At 38.7% G+C, this 24,449-nt stretch overlaps 1 protein-coding gene across 1 annotated transcript in view; it reads right to left on the reverse strand.

Annotated features, from left to right (window-relative positions):
• The window catches only part of LOC127639360 (E3 ubiquitin-protein ligase RNF123-like), a 176,008-nt gene that overhangs the window by 42,769 nt on the left and 108,790 nt on the right, over positions 1–24,449 (reverse strand). Inside the window, exon 36 of the mRNA XM_052121316.1 lies at positions 6,784–6,911. Within this exon, the coding sequence (XP_051977276.1) occupies positions 6,784–6,911 (128 nt within the window). The remainder of the gene's footprint in view (positions 1–6,783; positions 6,912–24,449) is intronic.

Consider the following 24,449-nt stretch of genomic DNA (forward strand, 5'->3'; position numbering starts at 1 on the left):
TCGTTGCAGGATTTATGATGTGCTGGCTGGGAAGGTGGAGCCAGGGCCATCTACATCAGCTCTGCATCTGCAAGTCTTGAATTCCCCGCCGGGGATTTCCCTCTGGAGCAGACACGAGATGAGGCACACCTTCCACCTAGTGAATGCAATTGATGGTCAACGTCTTCAGACAGACATCGCACTCTCACATCCGTATTTCTCTATTATAAATGATCAGTTGTATTGAGTGACGCAGGACGCTCAGACAAAAGAGGATACAACCCAATTGTTGATACTGAAGAGACGTCGGGAAATGTTATTCCAGACGGATCATAATAATCCGATTGCAGGTCACTTAGGGCGAGAAAAAAACTTGAAACCTTCTTATGGCCCATTTCTATTGGCCGGGCATTCACAGAGATATTTGCAAGTGTTGTGCAGCCTGCCGTGAATGTAAGATGAAGAATACAGAGGACACCCCAAGAGCGCAGTTGCACCCACTTCCTTTGATCGAGCTCCCCTTCAAAAGAATTGGTATGGATCTCGTCGGGCCATTAGAGTGGACAGCATGTGGTGATTGCTTTGTGTTGCTTCTAGTGGATTACGCAACGTGATATCCGGAAGCAGTGCCTCTATGCAACATTTCAGCACGTAGTGTTGCGAAGGCACTCTTCAGAATCATATCCCTCAGAAATAAATCCTCACTGATCAAGGCACTAATTTCATGTCACGTACACTACGCGAGCTGTTAGAATTACAACAAGCGCATATCACCCACAGCTTGGTCGAGCGGTTCAATCAAACCCTGAAAAACATGATTCGTAAGTTTGTGCACAAAGATGCTCAGAATTGGGATAAATGGCTTGAACCCCTGTTATTTGCAGATCGAGAGGTCCCACAAGCCTCCAAGAGGTTCTCCCCATTTGAATTATTGAGGGAAAATTGTGTGGAGAGACCTTGAAACAGCAAAAATTAAATAAGTTCTTGACCTGAGAGCAAAACTCCACACATTGGGGCAACTATCACAGGAGAATTTGCTATAGGCTCAAGAATATCAGTCCCGGCTGTATAACAGGGAGCTCGGCTACGGGAATTTACACAGGGAGATGACGTCCTTGAATTACTTCCCACATCAAACTCTAAATTACTCGCAATGTGGCAAGGGCCCATTGAGGTCACACAGCAAGTCAGGGAAGTCGATAATGAGGTTAAATGAATGGAGAGGGGCGGAGCATGGCAAATTTACAAACTCAACCTATTAAAACCGTGGAGGGAGGTGGTTCCCATGGCTTTGGCGATGGTTGTTATGGAGACGGAAGACCTCCGCCCGGAGGTGAACTTACAAGTCAGTTGGGGCACCCGGTCACTTGTGGAGACCACCTTTCACCGTCGCAAGTCATGGACGTATCCGGTTGCAAAAATAATTCTCGGACATGTTCTCACTCTCGGTTGTACGAACCTCACAAAACACCATATCAAAACAACCACAGGGGTGGTGGTATGCCATGCCACCAGGCTTTTATGCTGGTGAAAGTTGTGCTTTGTGGCAGGCCATTGTTACATGCTCCTGATTTTCTCTCCCTACAGACCGACTGGGATTTAGGAGCCTTGTTGTACCAGGTGGTCGAGGAGGAGGAGCGCCCAGTGCTGTACATCAGCCTGAAGCTTTCAGAGAGAGAGGCAAGGTACAGCACAGTTGAGAAGGAATGTCTAGCCATCAAGTAGGTGGTCCTCAACCTTCGGGACTACCTCCTGGGAGCTTGTGCATGGAGAGCGGGATAGGGAGATGAGAACGGTAAGGATCATAACCTGGCAATGATTGTCTCTAACAGCTGTGTGTCATTGCAGTGAGAGTTGGAGACAGATTTAAGAGTGAGCCAGGCGCCAGTGAGGGGAGAGAGAGCCCAGCTGAGAAGCTGCATGTGAATAAATATTATTTTGATATTAAATATTTAATGATTATTATTATTTGGGGGTCTATTTCATCAAATATTGATATAGAAGGTAATTTGGGTTTGGTACACCATTAGGGTGAGTATATTTTCCTCTTTGGCTGAACTGCTTCTTTAAGGTAGACTTTAAGAAGGCATACTTCCAGTTACAACATTTATTCAAGTGCACTTCACACTACTGGAACTTTTGAGGGCTAAACATTATTGTAATATGCCTATATCTTTGATTTTATAGAGTATCAAAAAAGGCTTTCCCTACAAACAGAGAGTAAACAAACTCTCAGTGTTGTGTTTGCATACCCAAAGACCCTGCTCTCATGCCTGGCTCGCTCTCTAAGTGAAGCAGTTTAGAATTGTGGTCATTTTGTGGATGGAAATGCATCCACTCTGTGTAAATAATTTATCAAGTAATTTTTAGAGTACAGTGGTGGTAGACCGGGGTGGATGGTCTATACAGTTAGAGAGTAGGCTTAAGCTTCAGTGATGATGAGATCGATTGCTACTGCAATGCAGTTGGAAAGGATTTTCCTTATGTCAGGGGCAAAGATTCTTCAATTCAAAATATAAAACAAATGACATTACAAAAGGGAAATTTGACTCTGTTTGGATGTGTCATGTTTGAAGGCGCTGGAAAATAGCCGGTATATGGACACGTGATCGAACATTAATTTAATTCAATATACGCCAAGTTGCTAGCATGCTACCATAAACAGCCTACAGTTACGCTACTGAAATATAATAGTTGAAGAACTGTTCATTGTGCTTGCTATTATTAGTAAATAGTGTTGGGCAAATAACTTATGTAGCACTGATTACGTAAAACTGTAATCAGCTATGTAATATATTAGATTACACCTTTTAGGTAATCTAAATTTTGTATTACATTACATTTGGATGACATATTATCTATTACTTTTGGGTTACATATAGTATATTAAGTACCAATTTAGCCCTCATTTCATAACACATTATTAAACATGAGATCAATATCAAAACGTTGCTATTTGTCAGTCCCTGAGTCCCATCACCACGCGCCCTTCTGTGATTATTTGAAATTCAAGACTAATATGTAATATGTTGGCTAATCAATATATAATATGTAATCCAAAAAAGTAACTGTATTCCAATTACATACATAAAAGTAATCATATTAAAAGTATTTGAATTGTGTAATCTAATTTACCAATCCAGATTACATTTATTCCATTAATATCCAATTTTCACAATCATTGAAAATTCGTGTCTTCTAAAATTTTTTTGCAACTGTTTGAAAATTGGATAAAAGCAATAAGAGACTCAAAGATGTGCCTTACAGTTGGATATTGCTATAATAAATCATAATCTTTTATTTTAGTTAATTTTTGTAAAGGGATTGTATCAAATTTAGTAGCTACAGCAGACACTTTTTTTTAAACCTATTTTGGCTTTAAGCACATGGACCCTATTTTAAGAGCACTAGCGCCAAGTGCAGTGTTATGCAATAAGTAATAAGCGCACAGTCAATGGGTATGGTTTGACAAAATTAAGCACAAAACGCTTATGAGCTGGGTCAAGAGCAATTTAATTCGGAGGTTCTTTTTCTGCAGTGTATGCAGTCCATTCCCTGTCAAGCACCAGCAATATAAACAAAGACATCACATTTATAAGAAGAAGTTGGTAGTGTAAATGGACTGTATGTAATGAATTACAAGGATAGAAGAATTGTCTTGTGTTCTTTTGTGCATTAAGCATTGTGTCCTTGTTGAATATCAGGCATATTTCTATGGCAGTGACACACTCTTGGAAAATGTGTTTCTCCACATTTTGTACACGCCATTAAACTGTAGACAATGCAAGTATTATTAATAATTTCACCTACTGACACACAAATCATGTCTAGTATTAACAGAGATTGTATCGGTTATAATTTTTTTAAATTACATTAATTTATTGAAACATAATAAATAAAAAATCCTGCACACTATCTTAGCTTGCAAAGAGTATTTCATAATGTATTTATGGCAACGTTTTGGTCACACGACCTACATTAAGCATTTAAAAACAATAGCAATTGCACCAAATTTAAAATATGTCATAACAAATCAGCGCATCTGATGACCGTAGCGTAATATAACCAATGACAATTAATTAAATAATGGACCTCTATAAATTATAAATACAGAAAAGGGAAACATATACATCACATACTGCATATACACAAGCACATATACTGTAAAGGGATTAAAGGGAAAGGAGGCGGCGATATCCCTGTCGGGCTAATCAGCTTGATTAAGGGCCGGTTGTGCGGAATCACGACCCGGCTCCGCCCTCCACCCTGACACAATCCTCCCCCGTTCTCTCAGGCTGGGGAGCCCCCGGCATGACGTACACCCCATGCCTTGCGCCCCATCAGCCGGCAGGTCATCCCCGTCTACCTGGATCAGGGGAGGGAACAAGTGGTGTGAAAAAAAAAAAAAGAAAATGTGGCACCTACATTCCGATCGTGCCAAATTAACAAAACATTTAAAAAGAGAGGGGAAAGGCCAACATGGAGTGGCAGTGGGAGAGAGAGGGAGAGAGAGAGAGAAAGAGAGAGAAAAAACACGTACTCGCTGGTTCTCCGATACGCCGTAGCTTGGTACTCGACCACTCCTCCATCCTCTAATGGACGACAGCCGCGCCTCCCCAGGCGGATCGGAGGCAGACATCTGGCAGATGGCGGACGAAAGGCCCGCCTCCTTTTTGGTGGATGTAGGGGTCTCCCCTCCAGGGTATGGCCGCGTCTGCTCCGTTGGGGTGGATGGTAGCTGCGAGAACTCCACTACGGCGCATCCCTCCCCCTTCCAGGGGTTTCGGCACCAGTGTAAAGTGATTAAAGTGAAAGGAGGAGGCGAGAACTGGCGTGACAATATAAATAATAGTTTAATATAAAACTGAACCAAAAAGACAAACACACACACAGGTGTCGGGCAGCTGCCCGTAAATCTCTCTCTCTGTCGCAACTGCTGTCTCCAGTCGGCCCTTATCCCTCGATTATGGGCCGGGTGTGCAGAATCAGTACATACAGTATATACAGCATAGAGTATATCTAAAGCATCACATTAAACAAGACTTCATCATTAAGTCCCATTGGCGCTAAGGTTTGAAATGTGTAGATCCAATAAATCTCACGTCTCTGTAAAATCAATTCAATGTGGCCTCCTCTTGGTGGCGTCTTAACACGGGATGGCAATGGGATAGATTTTTGCCCCTAATTATGCTAATTTGTTTGTGAGTTTTGAGCATTGTTATGTGTTTAACAGCAATGTATATCCTTTCCTTTCATTCATCTTGAAATGCTATAGATAAATTGATGATGTTTTTTGTATTTATGTGGGGATTTAAAAAATATTCAATACAAATATTTTTTATGTTATTCGGATGCATCCGTTTCTTTGTTTTGAATTCATAATTCGTTCTTTTCTGAATAAGGTATTTGCTCCGGGCACATCCCTAATACACAAAATATACTTATATACTAAAATATACTAACACTTAAAATATACAGTCTCTTCCATGAAAACAGACCAATAATACTGGCTTTCATTTTGTCCAATCAAATGCTTTCTATGAATGAATAAGAATGTCCCTCCACCCAATTCCATGTACAATCAACTAGCAAGCAGCAAATCATGGTTCATGGCTGTGAAACTAAAGCCTATTTGCTATAAAAAAGCAAACAATCGATATGTCTCACCCACACTTCCAGTTTCAATAAGAACAACATCAGCACAGGATGTTCTCAAGCTATTTAATGGGGTCATCAATGTGTCTGGAACACTTATGCTAACCGCTAGGCTATAGCTCCAACAATTGTATGGCAATTACAGATGGCATGCATTGGTGATGAAAGATATCTGCTGAGATTAGGAGGTTAGTGGTGGTTATCTGCCTGTCTCATCTAAATAGAATCAGTAGAAACATATTAAAATAGATATGCGAACTGGAACTGGAAACAGAATTATGCAAATGTGTTTATATCTCAATTTCAGCAGCTAACTTAGAGGTCAAACTATTTCCAATTATAATTATAATGTATCTGAATCAGTGAATGGATTTAATATCAGTGCTTGAAATAGGAGCAGGGTGATATGGGCTGGCTATTTTAAGAGCACACGATCACGTTCACAATACTGGATATGGGCGGCTATTCTAAGAAGGAATGAGTATATTTAGACTGTAAAACATAGCATATCGACTCTGTGACAAATGCACTGTGAATGTAATACCACAATGATTATGCAGAAGTTAGATGCAGTTGTATAACATCACAGAGAATGAGTCAGCATAATAGAGCATGTGTGTCCCTGCCTTCACATGTGAACGTGCCGTTTGATCTATGAATGAACCTATTGCGACATTCAGTTTTTAAAATGGCAGTATTTGGATTTGTCTCATTGCAAATGAACACGTGTAAAACAGATATGGAAGCACTTAAGCCAAAATGCTGCAGTAAAAATCTATTTCAATCACGTTTCAAGTAATTTGTGCTATTGCTGATTTTGGGTTATATTAATTAACCTAGTCTATTAGATTAAGTGTCATGTCTTAATATATGTTTGTTTCAGGCAACGATTACGGTCCAGTAGGAATATCAAAGATTGCATTGGCTATAAGAGCATGTAGGCTGCTTTTGGACACAATTTTAACAATTTCAGAAGGATCACCAGTGGGCGTGGCTTCCCATGTCGGAAATTGGTGTTCAAATTGGTGTCTTTAAATTACGTTAACATTCATGTGCCATTTCCCAGTGGGAAACTCATATTGTCGATTTTTATGATAGCATGTGAAGGCTGAGAGAATCCTGGAGCGATGCGTTTAGTAAGAGGCTTACATGCGTGAAGAGAGAAGTGTTTGCGATCAGCGCCGGTTGCTCCGCCATCCCCCTCTCCGAGCAGGTACTGGATGGACCGAAGCTGGAAACAAGGATCTGACAACAGCACCGAAGAAGCCCGTAAGATTCTGAAAGATAAACCAATGGTGATGTTTAGAATTGACGACTTGATTTGTCCATAGATCTGCATCACGCTAATTGTAACACAGCCTCCTAACCAAGTGTGATATGAGTTTCAAGGGTCCAAGGATTTTTCTGTCTAGACTGGCTATGTTTGCATGCAACACAATTAATAATCCAACTGATGACTTAATCAGAATGCAAACCTTCATGTAAACACCTCAAACGATCGGACTGAGCTCGATCTGAATGACATTTCTATATGATTGAAAGGTGTAGATTGTACAAAATTCTTCAAATAGAAGAATTTTAGCCCTGCAAACCTTTCAATAAGAATACTTCCTCAATCGGATACAAAATTACCTTGCAGTGAACAGTGCTTTTCTAAATTCCAGATTGGATGGGGCTACACTGTAGGCTATATTCTGCAGGGCTTATATGTTCTTACATGACATCATATGAAGCAGAAAAAGAATGTTGTGTCATTCTAAAATTGTGTTTCCATTCCACATCTGTAAACTCTTTAAGGACATCTCTTCTCCCACCAATCTTTACTGCACATTCTCATCCAGATATGCCTGGTTATTGAAGGAGAAATGGGCATATGAGCTAATATGGATAAATAGGACAGGATGTTGGGACACTGCCTCCAATTCTTCTCTTTGTGTAACAAATAAATTAAGTTACATAAGAAGCCAGCTTTTTTTAACATAATTTCCACTGTCAACAAAGCAAAAATGGCAATTACCGACATTGTTGCCATGCTTACCGTTCGAGGCTGCCTTTGTCGATTCTTCAGAACATGATGACTTCTGAAGTTTTGTTCACAATGCAAGGACATTTGCTGTTGTTCTGGGATTGATTTGCACTTTTTGCATGAAAATATGTTCATCTCTAGGAGACAATTCCTGAGCGGTATGATGGCAGCGTGGTCCCATGGTCTTTATACTTGCGTACTATTGTTTGTGCAGATTAACGTGGTACCTGCAGTCATTTGGAAATTGCTTTCAAGAATGTTTTCTGAGGTCTTGGCTGATTTCTTTTGATTTTCCCATGATGTCAAGCAAAGAGGTAGTGAGTTTCAATTTAGGCCTTAAAATTCATCCACAAGTACACCTCTAATTCAGTACACCCCCTATCAGAAGCTAATTGTCGAAAGGCTTGACATCATTTTCTGGAATTTTCCAAGCTGCTTAAAGGCACAGTTAACTTAGTGTATGTAAACTTCTGACCCACTGGAATTGTGATATAATCAATTAAAAGTGAAACAATCTGCCTGTAAACAATTGTTGGAAAAATGACTCATGTCATGCACAAAATAGATGTCCTAAACAACTTGCCAAAACTATAGTTTGCTAACATGAAATCTGTGGAGTGGTTAAAAAAAGAGAGTTTTAATGACTTCAATCTAAGTGTATGTAAACTTCTGACTTCAATTTTACCTTGATAACATCTTGTCACATTCATTGATTTTGGTTCATCTCTATTAACGGGGTCTAGAATAGATATAACGGTCTGGGCAATGTTCATTTTATTTCCCTTCTGTTAGGGAAAAGGTCTATCCATATGTCAATTAGACAAACATCCTAATAACTTTCTTCTGTAGGGATTGTTTCATAAGTTTTTCTACCAGAAGAGTCTAACTTTGGTTGTAAGTGTATATTTAAATCTCCCCCACATATCAACACACCTTCTGTTTCCATTGTCATGATATCAGTGATTTTCTGAAAGAAAATGATATCACTTCCTGGGGGTGCGTATAAGTTCAACAGAGTAACAGAATTCCCATCTATTTTACCCTTTACTAGAATATATCTGCCCTCCTTATCTCTCATTTCAAATACTTTTTCCAAATTTAGTTTGCTTGAGATGAGAATAGCGACTTCTCTCCTATATCCTGGTTTCTATGAGGAGAAAAACAAGTTAGTGAAGCCAATTTTCTTTTGTTTTTCATGCTCGGTATCGTTTAAATGGGTTTCCTGTAGATATACTACATGGGCTATTTTAGATAGATTTTTACTACGTTTGACTGGATTCAACAGCCCACTGACATTAAAAGAAATGAATTTCACTTTGTATTTATCCATAAGTATATCACTGAAGTTAGCAAAATAGAGCTTAACCGATCTACTCCCTGAAAAGGCAAGAACAAAGAAAAGCACATGAAAAAAATAAATAAAGAAGATGCAATTCCAAGGTTGAGGCCTCTAGTAGATTCCCCTTGGCAAAGCAAGAGGGAACGTCTAGCTGTGGGGGAAAGCCTATCCTACCAATGGGCAGAAGGCCTCTGCTCCAGCACCCAGAAAAATAAATGAAAAAGTGTACACGGAAAGGGGTTCCCTGTGTATTCTTCCTATGTATATGTTCTCATTTAGGTGGGGAACTATGGGTGTATGCAAACAAATAAAGTAAAAATGAGTAATAGAAAATTCACATTACAATATGTATTTCTTAAGATGAGAACATCACCGCCTATTTTGAGTTCAGTTAAGCTCACCAAAACTTTGAAGTTAAGTCTGAATTTATATCTCTTCTGGAGGGGATGAGGGCTGTCTTCTGAAAGTTTGCAGTCTGTCCCTAATATTCTTCTCTTGCTCTTCTTCCATCCCCTGCTGTCTCAGTCCTCTCACCATTTCCCAGGCAGAGCGGGATAGCTGCTCAGTCAGGCTCTCCCTCAGTGTGATAACACTGACGGGCTGTTCTCTGTTCTTCAAGTCTGCAGTCGCCTCCTCCACTGACTGGTACAGCCGAGTCTCGTCCTTAAAGAACACTCATAGTTTAGCAGGGAATCGAGTCTGGAAGCAGATCTGTCTGTGCTTTAATACTCGCTTCGCTTCAGAGTATTTCTTATGCTTCTGCAGGACTGCTGATGGTAATCTTGATCAAAGTATATTAGTTTCTCGTTTTCATTCCCCAGGCCTTGTACAGAACCTCTTCTTTGGTTTTGTAGCAGTTGAATTTGATTATTATTAACCATGGCTTGTCTTCCCTGTCTCCGGAGGGTTTCAGGTGTGCTCTCTCAGTATCATGCTCAGTAGTCGGGGGAATCTCAAGCGTTTCCCGAGGAAGTTTTCTACAAAATGCACCATTGACGTCCCCTCCGCTCCTTCGGGAAAATGACATATCCTTAATTTCTCCCGACGGGATCACCCTTCTTGGTCGAGTAGTTTATGTTCTTGTTGGTTCATGATTTTATCATCTTGCTCAACACCTGTTCCACGTATTGAACGTGATCTTCCACCTTTTCAATTTGTGTCTCTGCCTCTGCTATCTTTTGATTAACGTTGGTGAGAAATAAAATGATGCAGTGCATTCAGTAAGTGCAGCACAGTGTTCAGTCAGTAAATGCATAGTTAGACCAATAATCATTAACCTATTAGAACAACAGCTTTATTAGCTTCCCCTTTTTCCTTTTCAAAGAACACTATTTAGAAATAGAACTGCAAGACTTTTTTTCTGCTATGTGGCTATATGCAGCATCCATACCTTGCCCAAGAACTCTCTTTCGAATTCTCTTGATAACTTTCTTTCAAGTTCCCCTTTACTGATACCTATATAAAACTATAGCATTTATACATGCATTGCATGTGCAAACAACTGTTTGTGTGGGATTGCAAAGTTTAGGGTACGTATGAATGGTACAATCTGCAATTGGACTGAATTTATTCAGATTAACAAAAATGATTGCATGTCCAGCACCCACTTATGGCGCGATACTCATACAAAGCGAAAAGATCACAAGCAATGAAAACATATTTGATGGAACTTAGTAAACAGAGCACATCAGCCAACTAAATATTCCATATGTTTCCAAACATTCTGCATTTCTAATGGTGATTAACTTGTTCAACAGTGTTCATAAAAAATTTAGGATTGAAAGAAACAACCTCTTATCATATTTTGGTTGATATGGTTGCTTCTACAAAGTGTAAAACCATCAAAAGTCAAATGTACATCACTCTTTGTAGAGCAATACAGTGTCACAATGAATCCAGGGCATGGCAATGGATGTAAAGGTTAATTGAGAAAGCACAGAGTGGATTTATTTTTCCGCCGAGCTTATCACGGTGCATTCTGGGATCACCTACCTTGCTAAAGATACACACAATGCTACCTTAGAATCTGGCCAAAATTAGACATCTTAAGGAAGCATAATTAAGATACCTACCTTTTGGAACAGCCTTCACGTCAGGAGCGCACATATAATGTCTTAAAATGCTGCCTCCGGAGGACGCTCACTAGGTTTTGGAACAGACCCGACTTCTAAATTATGATAACTTATAAATCTTTAAAGACAGGCCTATTGTAATCTCCGAGGTGGTTAATTGATGGCATTAGCTTTTATTGTAGCTATGAGTCCAGAATTATTTGAACTTAGGGGCTGGGGTTGGTGGATGAATTCCTTCCGGGGTTTTCCCTCAGTTGTTTCCATCACCAGTGGGGCCCCTGGCCGTTTTAGTCAATCCCGTTAAAACACAATACAGCTGAAAAAATTAGCAGGTGCTGTTGCACTATATGCCTTTGCAAAACGCATGCCTTTGCAAACACTACTCAAAACAAGTGTGAGAAAATTATTTTAACATCCCTGCACAGACATACAAATCATGTGATTGTGGTCAACACACTTCCAGCACACCATAGAAAAAGAGCAAAAACCCAGTGTAAATAAAAACGCATTGCTGCTTCAGAAAGCAATAAACACTGCAGAGGGGACACATCAGATGCAGTAAACAGGCCAAGCTGACCAAATCTACACCACCATTTTTGCATCCATTTACACACTTCTTCCATTTTCTTTCTATGTAAATAACCACTACGCCGCTTCTTGCGGTGTTTTTGGCATCTTTAATATTTAAGCATAATGATGGGCCTATGCAGTTCATGGTAATAATTGAATTTAAAGACATTTTTGCTTACTTCTGTATGATGCAATTTTGGTTACCACAAGTCCAGTGTTAATCTGAATCTCTTTTATTCACCAGTACTTGTGCAGTACAGTAATTTTCTTTGGTACTTTCTAATTTAGGATCATAAAGCAAAACCAGTTTCAAACTAAAACTGATACATTTGTTCTGTTTGTTGTCATCTGTTTCAAACAAAAAGCATTATTTATTAAGCTGAAGCTGGAGCTGCAGTCTACACAGTAGTGCATTAAAACCCAAACCTTCCCATCACCCGGCACACCTGCTGCGCACATCCAACCCCTCACTGATCAATCTTTCATGTGTGTGTTTTTCCAACTGGCCTGCACACACCCCCTCACGTACAATTTCTCATGATGCAAGCAAAGGAAAGCGGACTTCATTTAATAATGCATTGTGAGGATTGTTAAAAACAACCAATGTTGCTTTATGGATGCTCTCAATGAATTAAAAGTGAGTGGTATTGCAGAGCAGCTAACCGTTGTTTCTGCTAACATATCATAGTGACTATGGTTAATGTAAAAAAGCATAATAAACAGTAAAATGATTCTTACACCATTTGAAGAAAATCCACCCATTAAAATGTTTCATGTTTTGACAATAACTGTAGTATTTAAAGAAATGTTTCGGGTTCAATACAAGTTAAGCTCAATCGACAGCATTTGTGGCATAATGTTGATTACCACAATTAATTTAGACTTTTCTTTAAAAACAGCAAAAACAGGGGCTATGGTGTAACAATAGATGTAAATCGGGACAATACGTGATAAATTGCTTATCAAGCTTTTCTGTGTAAAATTACATCCATATTACACCTTTGTTGTGGTGACAAACACCTAAAACCGTAAAACCGTATGACAATTTCAATAAATTCATATAATTCAAATAATAGAAGTTTTAACAGAAAATTAATGCCAAAAATTGGCCCCATTCACTTCCATTGTGATTTTTTATAATCTTTTTTTTTATAAAAGAAGGAACAATTAGAAATTATGTTTTTGTGGTAATCGATATCACGCCGCAAATGCAGTCGATTGAACTTAACTTGTATTGAACCAGGACTATTTCTTAAAGGTATTTTGTCAAAAGCCATGGTTAACATCAGTGTTGGGTAGGGATGGGAATCGTAAGGAATTTTATGATTACGGTTCCGGTTCCTTAATGGTTCCGGTAAAGATTACTTGTATACTGGACTATAAATGGAAGCGCTGTATGTTTTGCACTGTAGATTCAAAAGAACCAGCTCATTAGAATGATTCTTTCATAAATCAAACTATTTATGAAGAGAACCGGTTCTGACTACCTCTGCTGAGTGACTCCAGCCAGGTCTCCTAAGCAACCAAATTGGCCCGGTTGCTAAGGAAAGGAGAGTCATATGGGGTATCCTCCTTGTGGTCACTATATTGTCACTATAATGTTGCCACCATGAGGACTTGGAGCACATTGGGAACTGGGCATTCCAAATTGGGGAGAAAAGGGGAGAAAATAAAAAATAAATAAAAAAATTATGGAACTGCTTCTAAACAAGAACCGGTTCTTGAGTCAGTTCCCAACCCTAGTGTTGGGGATGTTGCGTTGCGCCCCTTTTCCACTGCACGCTAAATCAGTGTGTATGGAAACCACAACGCAACTCAAGCTCAAGCTGGCCTCGAGTTTCGGCATGACAGAGCTGTAGCTCTAAACCGAAAATAAAGTGATTTCGGGGTTGTTATGTTTAATATTTCCTTTAAAAATTACCAAACATTATAAAATGATTATCAAGAGTTGGCCATAGAGAATTATTACAAATATTATTGTTATAATGTATGTCATAAAATCTTTTTTAGACAAGGTGAGGAATCACGTTACATGCCAACGGTAATTAAATAAAAACTAAAGGAAAGACAAACCTTAAAGTGTAGCTTCAGTATAAATGTTTTATTCCATTTAAATGAATACAAAGTGTGTTTGTGTGCCTGTCACTGCATGTGGAATTAGTATCAAGCCCAACAGGTGTCTTGTTTCAAACAATAGGTGAGTAGTTTGTTCCAGTATATTGAATTTTTGCTATATTTTCTGCTCAGTTCAGCACACTTAATGTAGAAAAAAATAGGCTCAGAGCGAAACTCGCGTCTCACTGTTGCGTCCGCTCTTACTATGCTCCAATGCGCTACTTATATGCCCAGTGTGAATCATCTAATCCAACGTTTCTCAACTGGGGCGGTACCGCCCCCTAGGGGGCGTTTGGACAGTGTTGGGGGGGCGGTGTGAACGAGGCAGCAGAGAGGGGGGCGCTCAGGCACAAATGGGGGGCGTTACTCAGAGGTACTCAACAGGCGGCCAGCGCAAAAATCTTTTCAGCTCTTCTCCTTAGCCTATGTCTTCGTCTTGCTCAGATTACTGCTGCCACTTCACCAGGAGGATATGCCAGGAGAGCCGCTTCCTAAGTTACACATGCTTTTAAGAGGCGGAGAATTTTCAGTGCAAAATAGAGGCGCGCTTTCACCGGCTTTTTCTGTACATAACGCGAATACATAATTAGGCGCATAATTAGGCGCAGTTTACGCTTCCCTCCCATCTATTTATGTGACACTCCCACTTTCCCCTTGTCCATCCCATGAATGCATATGCATGACACTAAAAGCGCATTTTGCCATTTTCAATTGCGACAGGCAATCTGCGCTTTCATCTCGGTAGCGTCCCGTTCGTACATACCTCGCCATGGTTTTATGCGCACTTTGCGAAACAAATACGCCTGAAGTGGGCGCAAAAGCGTTAGTACATCTGGCCCTGAGAATTTTAATTGTAATGTGATGATCGGGTGCGGATATCTAATCGGAGAAAATCATTGGTGATGGTGAGTTTGTTTTTAACAGCTGATTCGGGTGACGTTAGAGCTGATCCGCGCATCTCTACTCTGCAATGTGTAATTGGCCGATGGGAATAATAAAGTCATAATAATATAAATATTGATTTTATATTAGATGTCTTTTGCAGTTATTCACCTAGTATATTAATAGTAACTTAAGTTCTCTCCCTCGTGTCCACGAAAATCAGGTCTGCTGACCTGCAACAGAGCAATAGCCAGGTGGTCACCCTACGTTACTCACTGTTATTCATCACAACGTTTAAGCATCTGACAACACATACAATGTTCATTTGAATGTAAAATAAAATTATGTTTGTGCAAATTAATGAATTCATATTTAAATGTTGCTAATAACCCACTCGGCTAGTTACCGGCAAATGATCTCCATAGCAACGCCTAAAAACAAATGCCGCAGCTGTTAGAGTGGTAGAAAGAATGTGTCCAATCAAAATGTACACAAGTTTCGCAGTTTTTAATGTGTCCAATCAAAATGCACACAAGCACAATTACATAGGCTAAAACAATTTTGATATCAAAACACATTTAAACATCATGGCGGAAAACAAGAAGAAGTGCAGACAGTATAGTGTTGAGTACATTAGGTATGGCTTTATTCCCTCACCAACGAACATCCAGCTCCCGATGTGCCTGCTTTGCCAGCAGGTTTTCTCTAACGAGGCAATGAAACCGTCCCGTCTAAAGGAGCACCTAACTAAAATTCACCCCGATAAGGCATCCAAGGATGCTGCGTATTTCCAGAACCTCAAGGAGCAACTTTCAAAACAGTCCATCTCCAAGATGTTCGCTAGGAAGGTAAACCAGACAGAGAGTGGGTTACTGGCCTCCTATAACATCTCTCTCTTGATAGCGAAGTCGGGGTTGCCATTTACAGTGGGGGAGAAGTTGGTTATCCCAGCGATTAAAGAGGCCATCTCCACCATCATGGAGAGAGACCCATCGCCAGTGATGCAGGCCATCCCACTCAGCAATGACAGTGTGGCTCGGAGAATAAAGGAGATGGCGCTGGATACAGAGCAGCAGTTGTGTGCCACACTGCGTGAAAATCCATTCAGTATCCAGCTGGATGAAACCACGACAATAGATAATAATGTTCTGCTGATGGCGTATGTGCGTTATATGTCTGAGAGAGATGTGGCCGAGGACGTTTTGTTTGCCAAATATCTCTTCACTGACACACGAGGGGAGACGATCTTCAGGACTCTGAGTGACTACCTGCTGGAGAACTCTATTCCGATCGCCAACATCCTCGCCTGTGCCACAGATGGAGCTCCCGCTATGGTTGGCAGATACCGTGGCTTCGCAACTTTGTTAAAGGAGCGTGTGCCGCAGGTGTTAACAGTGCACTGCATGTTGCACCGTCACAATTTAGTGTCCAAAAATATAAGTCCTTCTCTCCACCAGTCTCTGAACATCGCTGTCAGGGCCATAAACAAAATTAAGGCCCATGCTCTGAACGACCGGATCTTCAGGCAGCTGTGCGAGGAGAACGATGAAGCGTTTCAGCGCTTGCTGCTCCACACCGAGGTACGCTGGCTATCCAAGGGCAACTGTCTGGCTAGGCTGTGTGAGTTGTTCACAAGTGTCCTGGAGTTTCTTGCCGGTGCCGACGCAGCTCTAAGGGACACGCTGTGGTCCTGTCGCGGTGACATCTTTTACCTGGTAGATTTCTTCGGGAAGATGAATGAAGTGTCACTCAAGCTTCAGGGAGATGCCGTGACACTGGTCCATTCAAAGGCCACCATCTGCAGTTTCCTCGCCAAGCTGGAGCTGTACAAACAAATCGACCTCCAAAATGATGAGGAGGCCAAGTCAATCTTTCGGACCTGTGGCTGGCGTGTCATGTGGGCCACGCATGGTCAGCATTTCCCTCTTTTGTGGAAGAGGATTCGTCTTCTGCTCCTTGCTTTTCCGACGTCATACCTTGTTGAGCAGGAGTTCAGTCAAGCTTTGCACATGCAGACGAAGTACCGCAGCCGTCTCAATTTGGTTACCTCAGGCGCACTCCGGCTCAAGCTGACATCATTGTGTCCTGATGTTAAAAAGTTGGCTGCCAGTCACCAAGCTCAGGGCTCACACTAATGACCTTAATTAATTAAAAAAAGTGGCTGTTTTTGACGTCGTTTTTTCTTCGGTTCAGTTCAGGTGGCCGAGCTGTTGTCGTCTTTGTTCGTCATTTGAAATCAAATGACCGTTTGTAGGCTATTCAAATTTGAAGCCTAGTATATATTGCCTAATTGAGTGCGCGAACGACCGCTGCTTTTTCATTGGCCATTTAGGTTAGTTACGTTATTGTTCACGTGATTGGTTCATCTTAAAAAAATTTGTGTGTGAGCCTGAATTTGTTTGAATTTTGTGTGTGAGCCTGAATTTGTTTGAATTTCTAAATACATTTGCAATACCTTTCAAACAATCCATGTGTTTGGTTTTTTTTACCAAAAACTCAGGCTTCAGGTATCAGTGTTGCAATTGTTTGGCTGTAATAGTATTTCTGAAGTGTTTTTTTTTTTTTTTTTAAGAGGATCATGAAGAGGTCAGGGGGGCGTTTGTTCAAAAAAGGTTGAGAACCACTGATCTAATCTATGCTTTTGCTTGCGGTGTGAAACAAGCCTTACAAGTAACACAATTTCTTCAAAAAAATTTATTTTCCATTTGGAAATAGCAAGTAAAGCATTACCTTTTAAAACGTTTTTCCATGTACATTACGTTACTTTCAGCATCTGATGGCCATTTTGACTATGAAGTGCACAAGTTTTATAAATGAAAAGTAGCTATATTCATTCACTTGTTCACCCTTTTTTTTTTTAAAAAAAGAAAACTAAAAAAAAATTAAAACGAGCATAGTTTTATAGCTTTGGATTAAGAGACTGCCTAAGCCAAGTGATGGGGAAAAAATAGCACAAAACTCTTTATTTTCCATGTATACAGCCAATAACAATGACATTTTGCATTGTTATTTAACAGTATTTAACAGTAAGAGTCTGTGTTGGGGGTCCTTTAAATATAAAAGGTTGTATAAATCCTGGCTGATATTGTTTCCAACTAAATTCTTTGCAGATGTACGGGCACAAGCAAAAAGCTTTAGGACCTATGTACCGAGAGACAAACACTTGAACAAATGTGTCTGTACCCACACGCAAACACACCCAGCTGGCCGCAGTGTTTACAAGGCACAACTGGCTGTCATGCTAAGTTAGCAATACTGTACACACGCAGAACAACAGGGCTGAGCGGTTGAGAATGATCAAACAACAAAGGCCTTGTAAACAGATAAATCACACAAACACATGATCAGTGCCCACACAACCAGCACCTGGCAGCCCTCCTGCTAAGCTCTGAGGGCAATGGTACTGGCAAAGGGAAATATCACATAAACACATGTCTTGAACACCTGACGCCTGTTTCAAACAGTAACCTTTATTTTTTTTGGCCCTGCTATGTTCCCAAAACGAGTTAAACATTATAACAAGAAGTACCCCCCAGTCTATTTCTGAAGACAGTATAAGTGAAGGATAGGAAGTGGAGCCTTTGCTGACTTTGATATCCCAAAATCCTGCATGTGCAATTCAGTGGTTGGTGGAAAGAACAAAAAATATGTCAGAGAGAGCAGAAAAAAGCAGTAATTATTTTATAAATGCCCCACTGGTTTTTCATGTAGTTTTTCTGTTTTAGACCATTAGACATCATATTGAAAGGCTGTCAGAAATCAATGTCCCATATAATCGTAAATAGGAAATTCTGATTTACAATTTTCATACTTTTCAAATTACATTAGACCATAATATACTGTATTTTTACACATCTTTCTCATCTTATTCTCACATCTGTCTAAATGAGTAACCATTCATAAATGCACAAAACTAAACCACCACAAAAATCATCTACCAATAAAAGTGCCAGAATCGGGTTGTAAAACATCCCAGTATGACAGCAGGTGTCTCTTGGCGTGCGCAAGCCTGTAAACAGGAGTTGCTATTTGCGGAGTCTGTGGCCCCCAACAGACAGACACTGACTCAAGGGCCCCATCCCGAGACTGCCTTTTGGAGCCCAGCGGGGTTGACAGCTGAGCGTGGGGGAGGATTATTGGAACAGTTTCCATCACTACACACACATACAGATACACGATTTACGATTCCCTCACATCCTTCAAAAATATGCCCAGATACACTCACCACGGTTGCCATGCTGTTCGATAATTAGGGCTGATCGCAAAACTTACCAGGGGCCCTGGGTGTGAGGTACAGCTGCATATAGTCTGCAGAACTGCAAAAACATAGTTTTAATTGTGATTTGAGTGAAATTGAATAAAACTCATTGTTGTTGTAGCGCCTATAGTGTTCATTTCACCAGGAAACTGTCACAATACGTACAAAGACCCACTTAAAAAAGGGCATAGCTACGTTATTCTATAACACCAGGTTATAAGACATTACATTTCGTTTTTTTATAAAAATCTGACTAAATTTGTGAGGTTTATGCTTAAAATAAATACATTTAATGGGCTAAAAATAAAATGTTGTTGTTACAATTTCTCCACAAACATGCATAATATAATGTCACATTGCTTTATCAAAAATAATATATATTATTTTAGATATTTTTTACTAGACTATATTCAGACTCTGATAGTGCAAAACCGATGATCCATGTTAGCCAGCCTGATTTGAGCAGTCTGATCTCACAGTGAAATCGGAAAGAGTAGACCGACTTTTCTCTCGTCAAAATAGGTATACGTTGACCGAAATGTCGAAACACTGCCCCCATTGGCCAAAGCGGTAAGTGTTGTAGGGCATATGGGTACGTGTGAGCTCCATTTATGTCCAGGAGAGGTTGCCAAAAGCTAGTAGTGAAGCAAGTTGTTTTCAGCTTTACAGGATGTTATACAATGAAGAGAAAAGCATATATTAACAGATTCTATCCCCCAACACAAACCCAAAACTTACCTTAACCATTAGTGGAGTAAAAAGTAATGTTAGAGGGAAAAGTGAAACCTCAGAATCATGCTCATCATTGATTATTCAAATGTGGTTACTGCCTGACTATGAAACCTAATCTCCCACACAACTGATGCAACACCCTGCCAATCGCGCCAGGTGGAAAGGTAAACACACTGAAACAACTGCAAACATGTCTAAGAATGCTGCATGTCAACGTTTCGGCATACAGTCTCTGATCCTAGGGTACCGAAACTATCGGAAACATCATGCCGACTTCACATGTGATAGTGTTGATTTGATCTTGTGTGCTTCAATGGAAGCGAGGAAAACTAAAAGAGCCAATATGGTCAATGTCATAAATGTGCTTATTTGGTAACTGACCGAGAAATAGTACAGAATCTTAAATATTTCTAATTTATTTTACATTATGACATTTAGATCTGTTTTGTTTTTTTAAACTCCCCCAAATTTTTTATTTTTTTATTTCTAGATTTAAGTTAAAATTTATATCCCAGATTTTCAATATGAAATCAGACTGCTGAACTCAACATACTGTATGTGACAGAGTACAAAACAAGTCATTCAGATAACCTTGAAATAGTAAATGGACTTAGACTTCAGTCTGACCCCAGAGGCATAAAGTCCAAATTGACAATCCGACAGCAAAAGAGCCAATTAAGAGGCAATATATCAAATCTTTCTCTTTCTTTTATCTCCTCACATGAAGTCTGTCTCAAGCATTTGTAGATTACGGCACAACAGCCTGCCTCAATTTTCTTTTGTTTCATGTCTGTGTTCTGTCACGCTTTGTGTTTATAAATTGTCTGGTTGTAGTTTTGTCTATTGCATGCTCCAAGAACAACAACTCCGATAGCAGATCAGAGAATGCAATCCTTTTCAATTCAACTTCAATTCACTCTGAGTCTCTAAAATATGACAACATTCCTGCTAATTGTTTGGGATCAAAAGAGATGGACAGATTATGTTAAGTCTGCAGATGGCTCTCGATGCTTTTGTCTTGGTTGAATTGTGTGGAAAAACGGAATTATTCTGTGAATAAGCGAAAGAAAAGTAATTACCACAAAGCTGAGTTGAAAACAATGAAGGCACATACAGTAGAATATATCGGTATCTCGTTATGCGGCATCATTGCTATTGTGCTAGATGCTTAAAATACATTATACAATTATACCTTAACCACACAAAATAACATCCATTATACGGTGCATATCTACAGATTTTAGCTGAAGCTTTATAGGGAAGTCATTTGTCAGGTACTTGTAACTGGATTACATACATTTTAAGTGGTTTATAATCATATTACAGTTACTTTTGATGGATTTTTAAATTACCAGTCAATGGCAATAAATAATTTACTGATTTTCATTAGGAACTATTTAGTAAAAAAAATCAATCCCTGTTCCTAGTTAACAACAATTCTCTTCAGATTAAAAGTATATTTAATTATCTTCCATTTTGGATAAAAATGTTAGTTTTACACTTTTGTTTTACTACTTCTGTTTGATTATATGTTTATTAATGTTTAATTAAAGGAGTGTTAGACTGGTGCTTAATGCATTTAAAATAAATTATTAGATTTAAAAAAAAATCAGTAATCCAAATGTAATCCGATTACATTACAAAAAAAGTGTATTTTAAAAGATGACATTATAGATTACAATTAAATAAATGTAATTTGTAATCAGAATAGGAGTAATCTACCAAACCATACAATTAATGTCGAAATTTTCATATTAATGAGATGAGTGAACATGAATTTCCCCACAAAGTCATAATTTCCAGTGGAAACCAGTGGACTTTGATTTGAACCCTGACTTTCTGAAGTGGGCATTATAATTCAAGGATCATCATAGAAGCTAGTTGGTTTTAGTCATAATTAAGTTTGTATTATGAATATTGACTGTTCAATTTAGTATCTACACATTTTGTGAACTGATATTAAGAGGTAATGCATTAAGAAAATGTACATACTTGCTCTTACATGTTGGAGAGCAGCGAATTAAAGTAGTGACACTATTGACTTAAATGCATTTTTCAGTAGCATGGAAGGAGTGGAGTTGATAAAAAAAATAAACCGCAAATTTTTCGACAATAAAAAACCCCAAAAACAAACCTGCATTTCTGTTTGTCGTATTTGGATGATTTGAGTAAATAAACCATTTAAAAAATTATTCACTGAGTCATTTGAGTCACTGAATTTTCAGCAGAAAATAAGTTCAATTGGATGGTTAATCTAAATTAACCATTTAAAAAATATATTCTCTGATTCATTTGAGTCCCTACACATTCAGCCGAGGATCGATTCATTTGGATGATTTGCATAAAAGTACCATTTCAAAAACTATTCACTGATTCATTTGTCACTGAACTTTTAGCTGAGAATTGGTTCATTTGGATTTTTTGTGAAAATACACCATTCCAAAAAACTGTTTACTAATTAATTTGAGTCACTACACATTCAACAGAGAATCTGTTCATTTGAATGCTTAATCTAAACAAACCATTCAAAAAATGATTCACTGATTCATTTGAGTCAGTACAAATTCAGCCGAGGATCGGTTCATTTGGATGATTCGTGTATGTACCATTAAAAAACGATTCAGTGATTTGAGTCATTGAATGTTCAGCTGAATATCGGTTCATTTGGATGGTTAATCTAAATTAATCTAAATTAACCATTTAAAAAAATATTAATTGATTCAACTCACTGCACTTCCAGCTGAGAATCGGTTGATTTGGTTGATTCGTCTATTCAATCAGATTTAATAATGATGAGGATGAAATGGGAATCTGAAATTTTCACTCCATTCTCAGGAGATGAAATGGAGTTCAAAACTTTTTTGAACACAAAAATTGCAGAAATATGCAATATAACAACTACAATAATGAAAAAATGAAAAAACAGTGCCACACACACACACACACAAGTAGAGACACACACTTTTGGAATCTCAAAACTGCAACAATGTTATAAAATACTTGTGAATATTAGTAAGCATTACAGTGACTTTCGATTCTGATTTTTACAATTTTAATTTTATTTAATACCATCATTTATTGCAATAAAATTAAATTCATCACATAAAAGACATGAACTTTCATCCAATATAAAATTTTAACAAAACATAATACACCGATCAGCCACAAAATTAAAACCACCTGCCTAATATTGTGTAGGTCCCCCATGTGCCACCAAAACAGCATCAACCCGCATCTTAGAATAGCATTCTGAGATTGTATTCTTCTCATCACAATTGTACAGAGTGGTTATCTGAGTTACTGTAGACTTTGTCAGTTCAAACCAGTCTGGCCGTTCTGTTGATCTCGCTCATCAACAAGCCATTTCCATCCACAGAACTGCCGCTCACTGGAAGTGATTTGTACCATTCTGAGTAAATTCTAGAGACTGTTGTGTGTGAAAATCCCAAAAATACTCAAACCAGCCCATCTAACACCAACAATCATGCCACGGTCCAAATCACTGAGATCACATTTTTCCCCATTCTGATGGTTGATGTGAACATTAACTGAAGCTCCTGACCCGTATCTGCATGATTTTATGCACTGCTGTCACATGATTGGCTGATTAGATAATTGCATGGATGATTGTTGGTGCCAGATGGGCTGGTTTGAGTATTTCTGTAACTGCTGATCTACAGGGATTTTCACACACATCAGAGATAAATATGAGTTTCAATAACATCTGTGTGATTTCATGCATAAAAAAGCAGGTCTACATTAGGGATGCACCGTTACCACTTTTTCTCTTCCAATCCAATTCCGATATCTGAAATCTCAGTATCGGCTGATACAGATCCGATACCAGTGTTGTTTTAATCATAATCAGTTTAGAATATCTTTATCTCACTGAGTGATGCTAATTATATGTAAACAAATACAAACCTTTAACTACACATTATTTCAATATAAATGAAACTATTAAGAAACACTTTATTATTAACCAGTATACTGGTTAATGTATAAAATTAACAGTAATTCAAGTCTATGTGTTCAGTAGAAAAGAATGTTTTTTTGCAAAAAAACATTCAACTTGTATCTGGACATTAAAGGATTCAGATCTCTTTTTTGTTCAATTTAGTTTTTCATTCACTGTTAATACATTATTATTATTGACTTTTAGAATTTTAAATACAACAGTATATTAAAATCGTGCACCTTTAACTTTAAAACAATCTGGCTTTTATTTTGACATTCTGAACTCTCCAGGAAGTCTGTCTGTTTGTAGGCAAGTTCACAGTAGTTTAATTCGCTTATTCAAATTCTGGTAAAATGCACCTCCGGTGCCATTCTTAATGCATATTATAAGTGAACCGAACTATTGAGAATCTACAGCTGAGATGTTGTTCGTGAGTAGCGCTCAAATATTGCGCACCGAGTGAAGGCTAAAAATAGCCATGAGTATGTATGTGTAAACAGAGCAGCGCCATTCAATAACGCGCTGGTGCAGCATGTGCATATTATATATTTACTTATTAAACACAGCCTTTTGTGATTCACAGAGCTATCGCACATCTTCAAGTGGCTTTGAATAAAATGCATCATATGAACTACTACAATGGGTTTTTATGGTTCTTTTATGTCATATTTGGAGCTTGACAGTAACGAACATGACAACAAAAGTGTTCTAAAAACAAAGCAGATCTATATTTTTTTCCTATAGTTTGTCAACTGCACATAGAGGTAAAAAAAAAAAGTTGATATTAAAAATAGCTTTACATATTAAACACAGATCTAGTAATCTGCTTAAATTGGCAAAAAGAACTGATCAAACTATCATCA

The sequence above is a fragment of the Xyrauchen texanus genome, chromosome 48, assembly GCF_025860055.1.
Source record: "Xyrauchen texanus isolate HMW12.3.18 chromosome 48, RBS_HiC_50CHRs, whole genome shotgun sequence".
Classification (NCBI taxonomy): Eukaryota; Metazoa; Chordata; class Actinopteri; order Cypriniformes; family Catostomidae; genus Xyrauchen; species Xyrauchen texanus.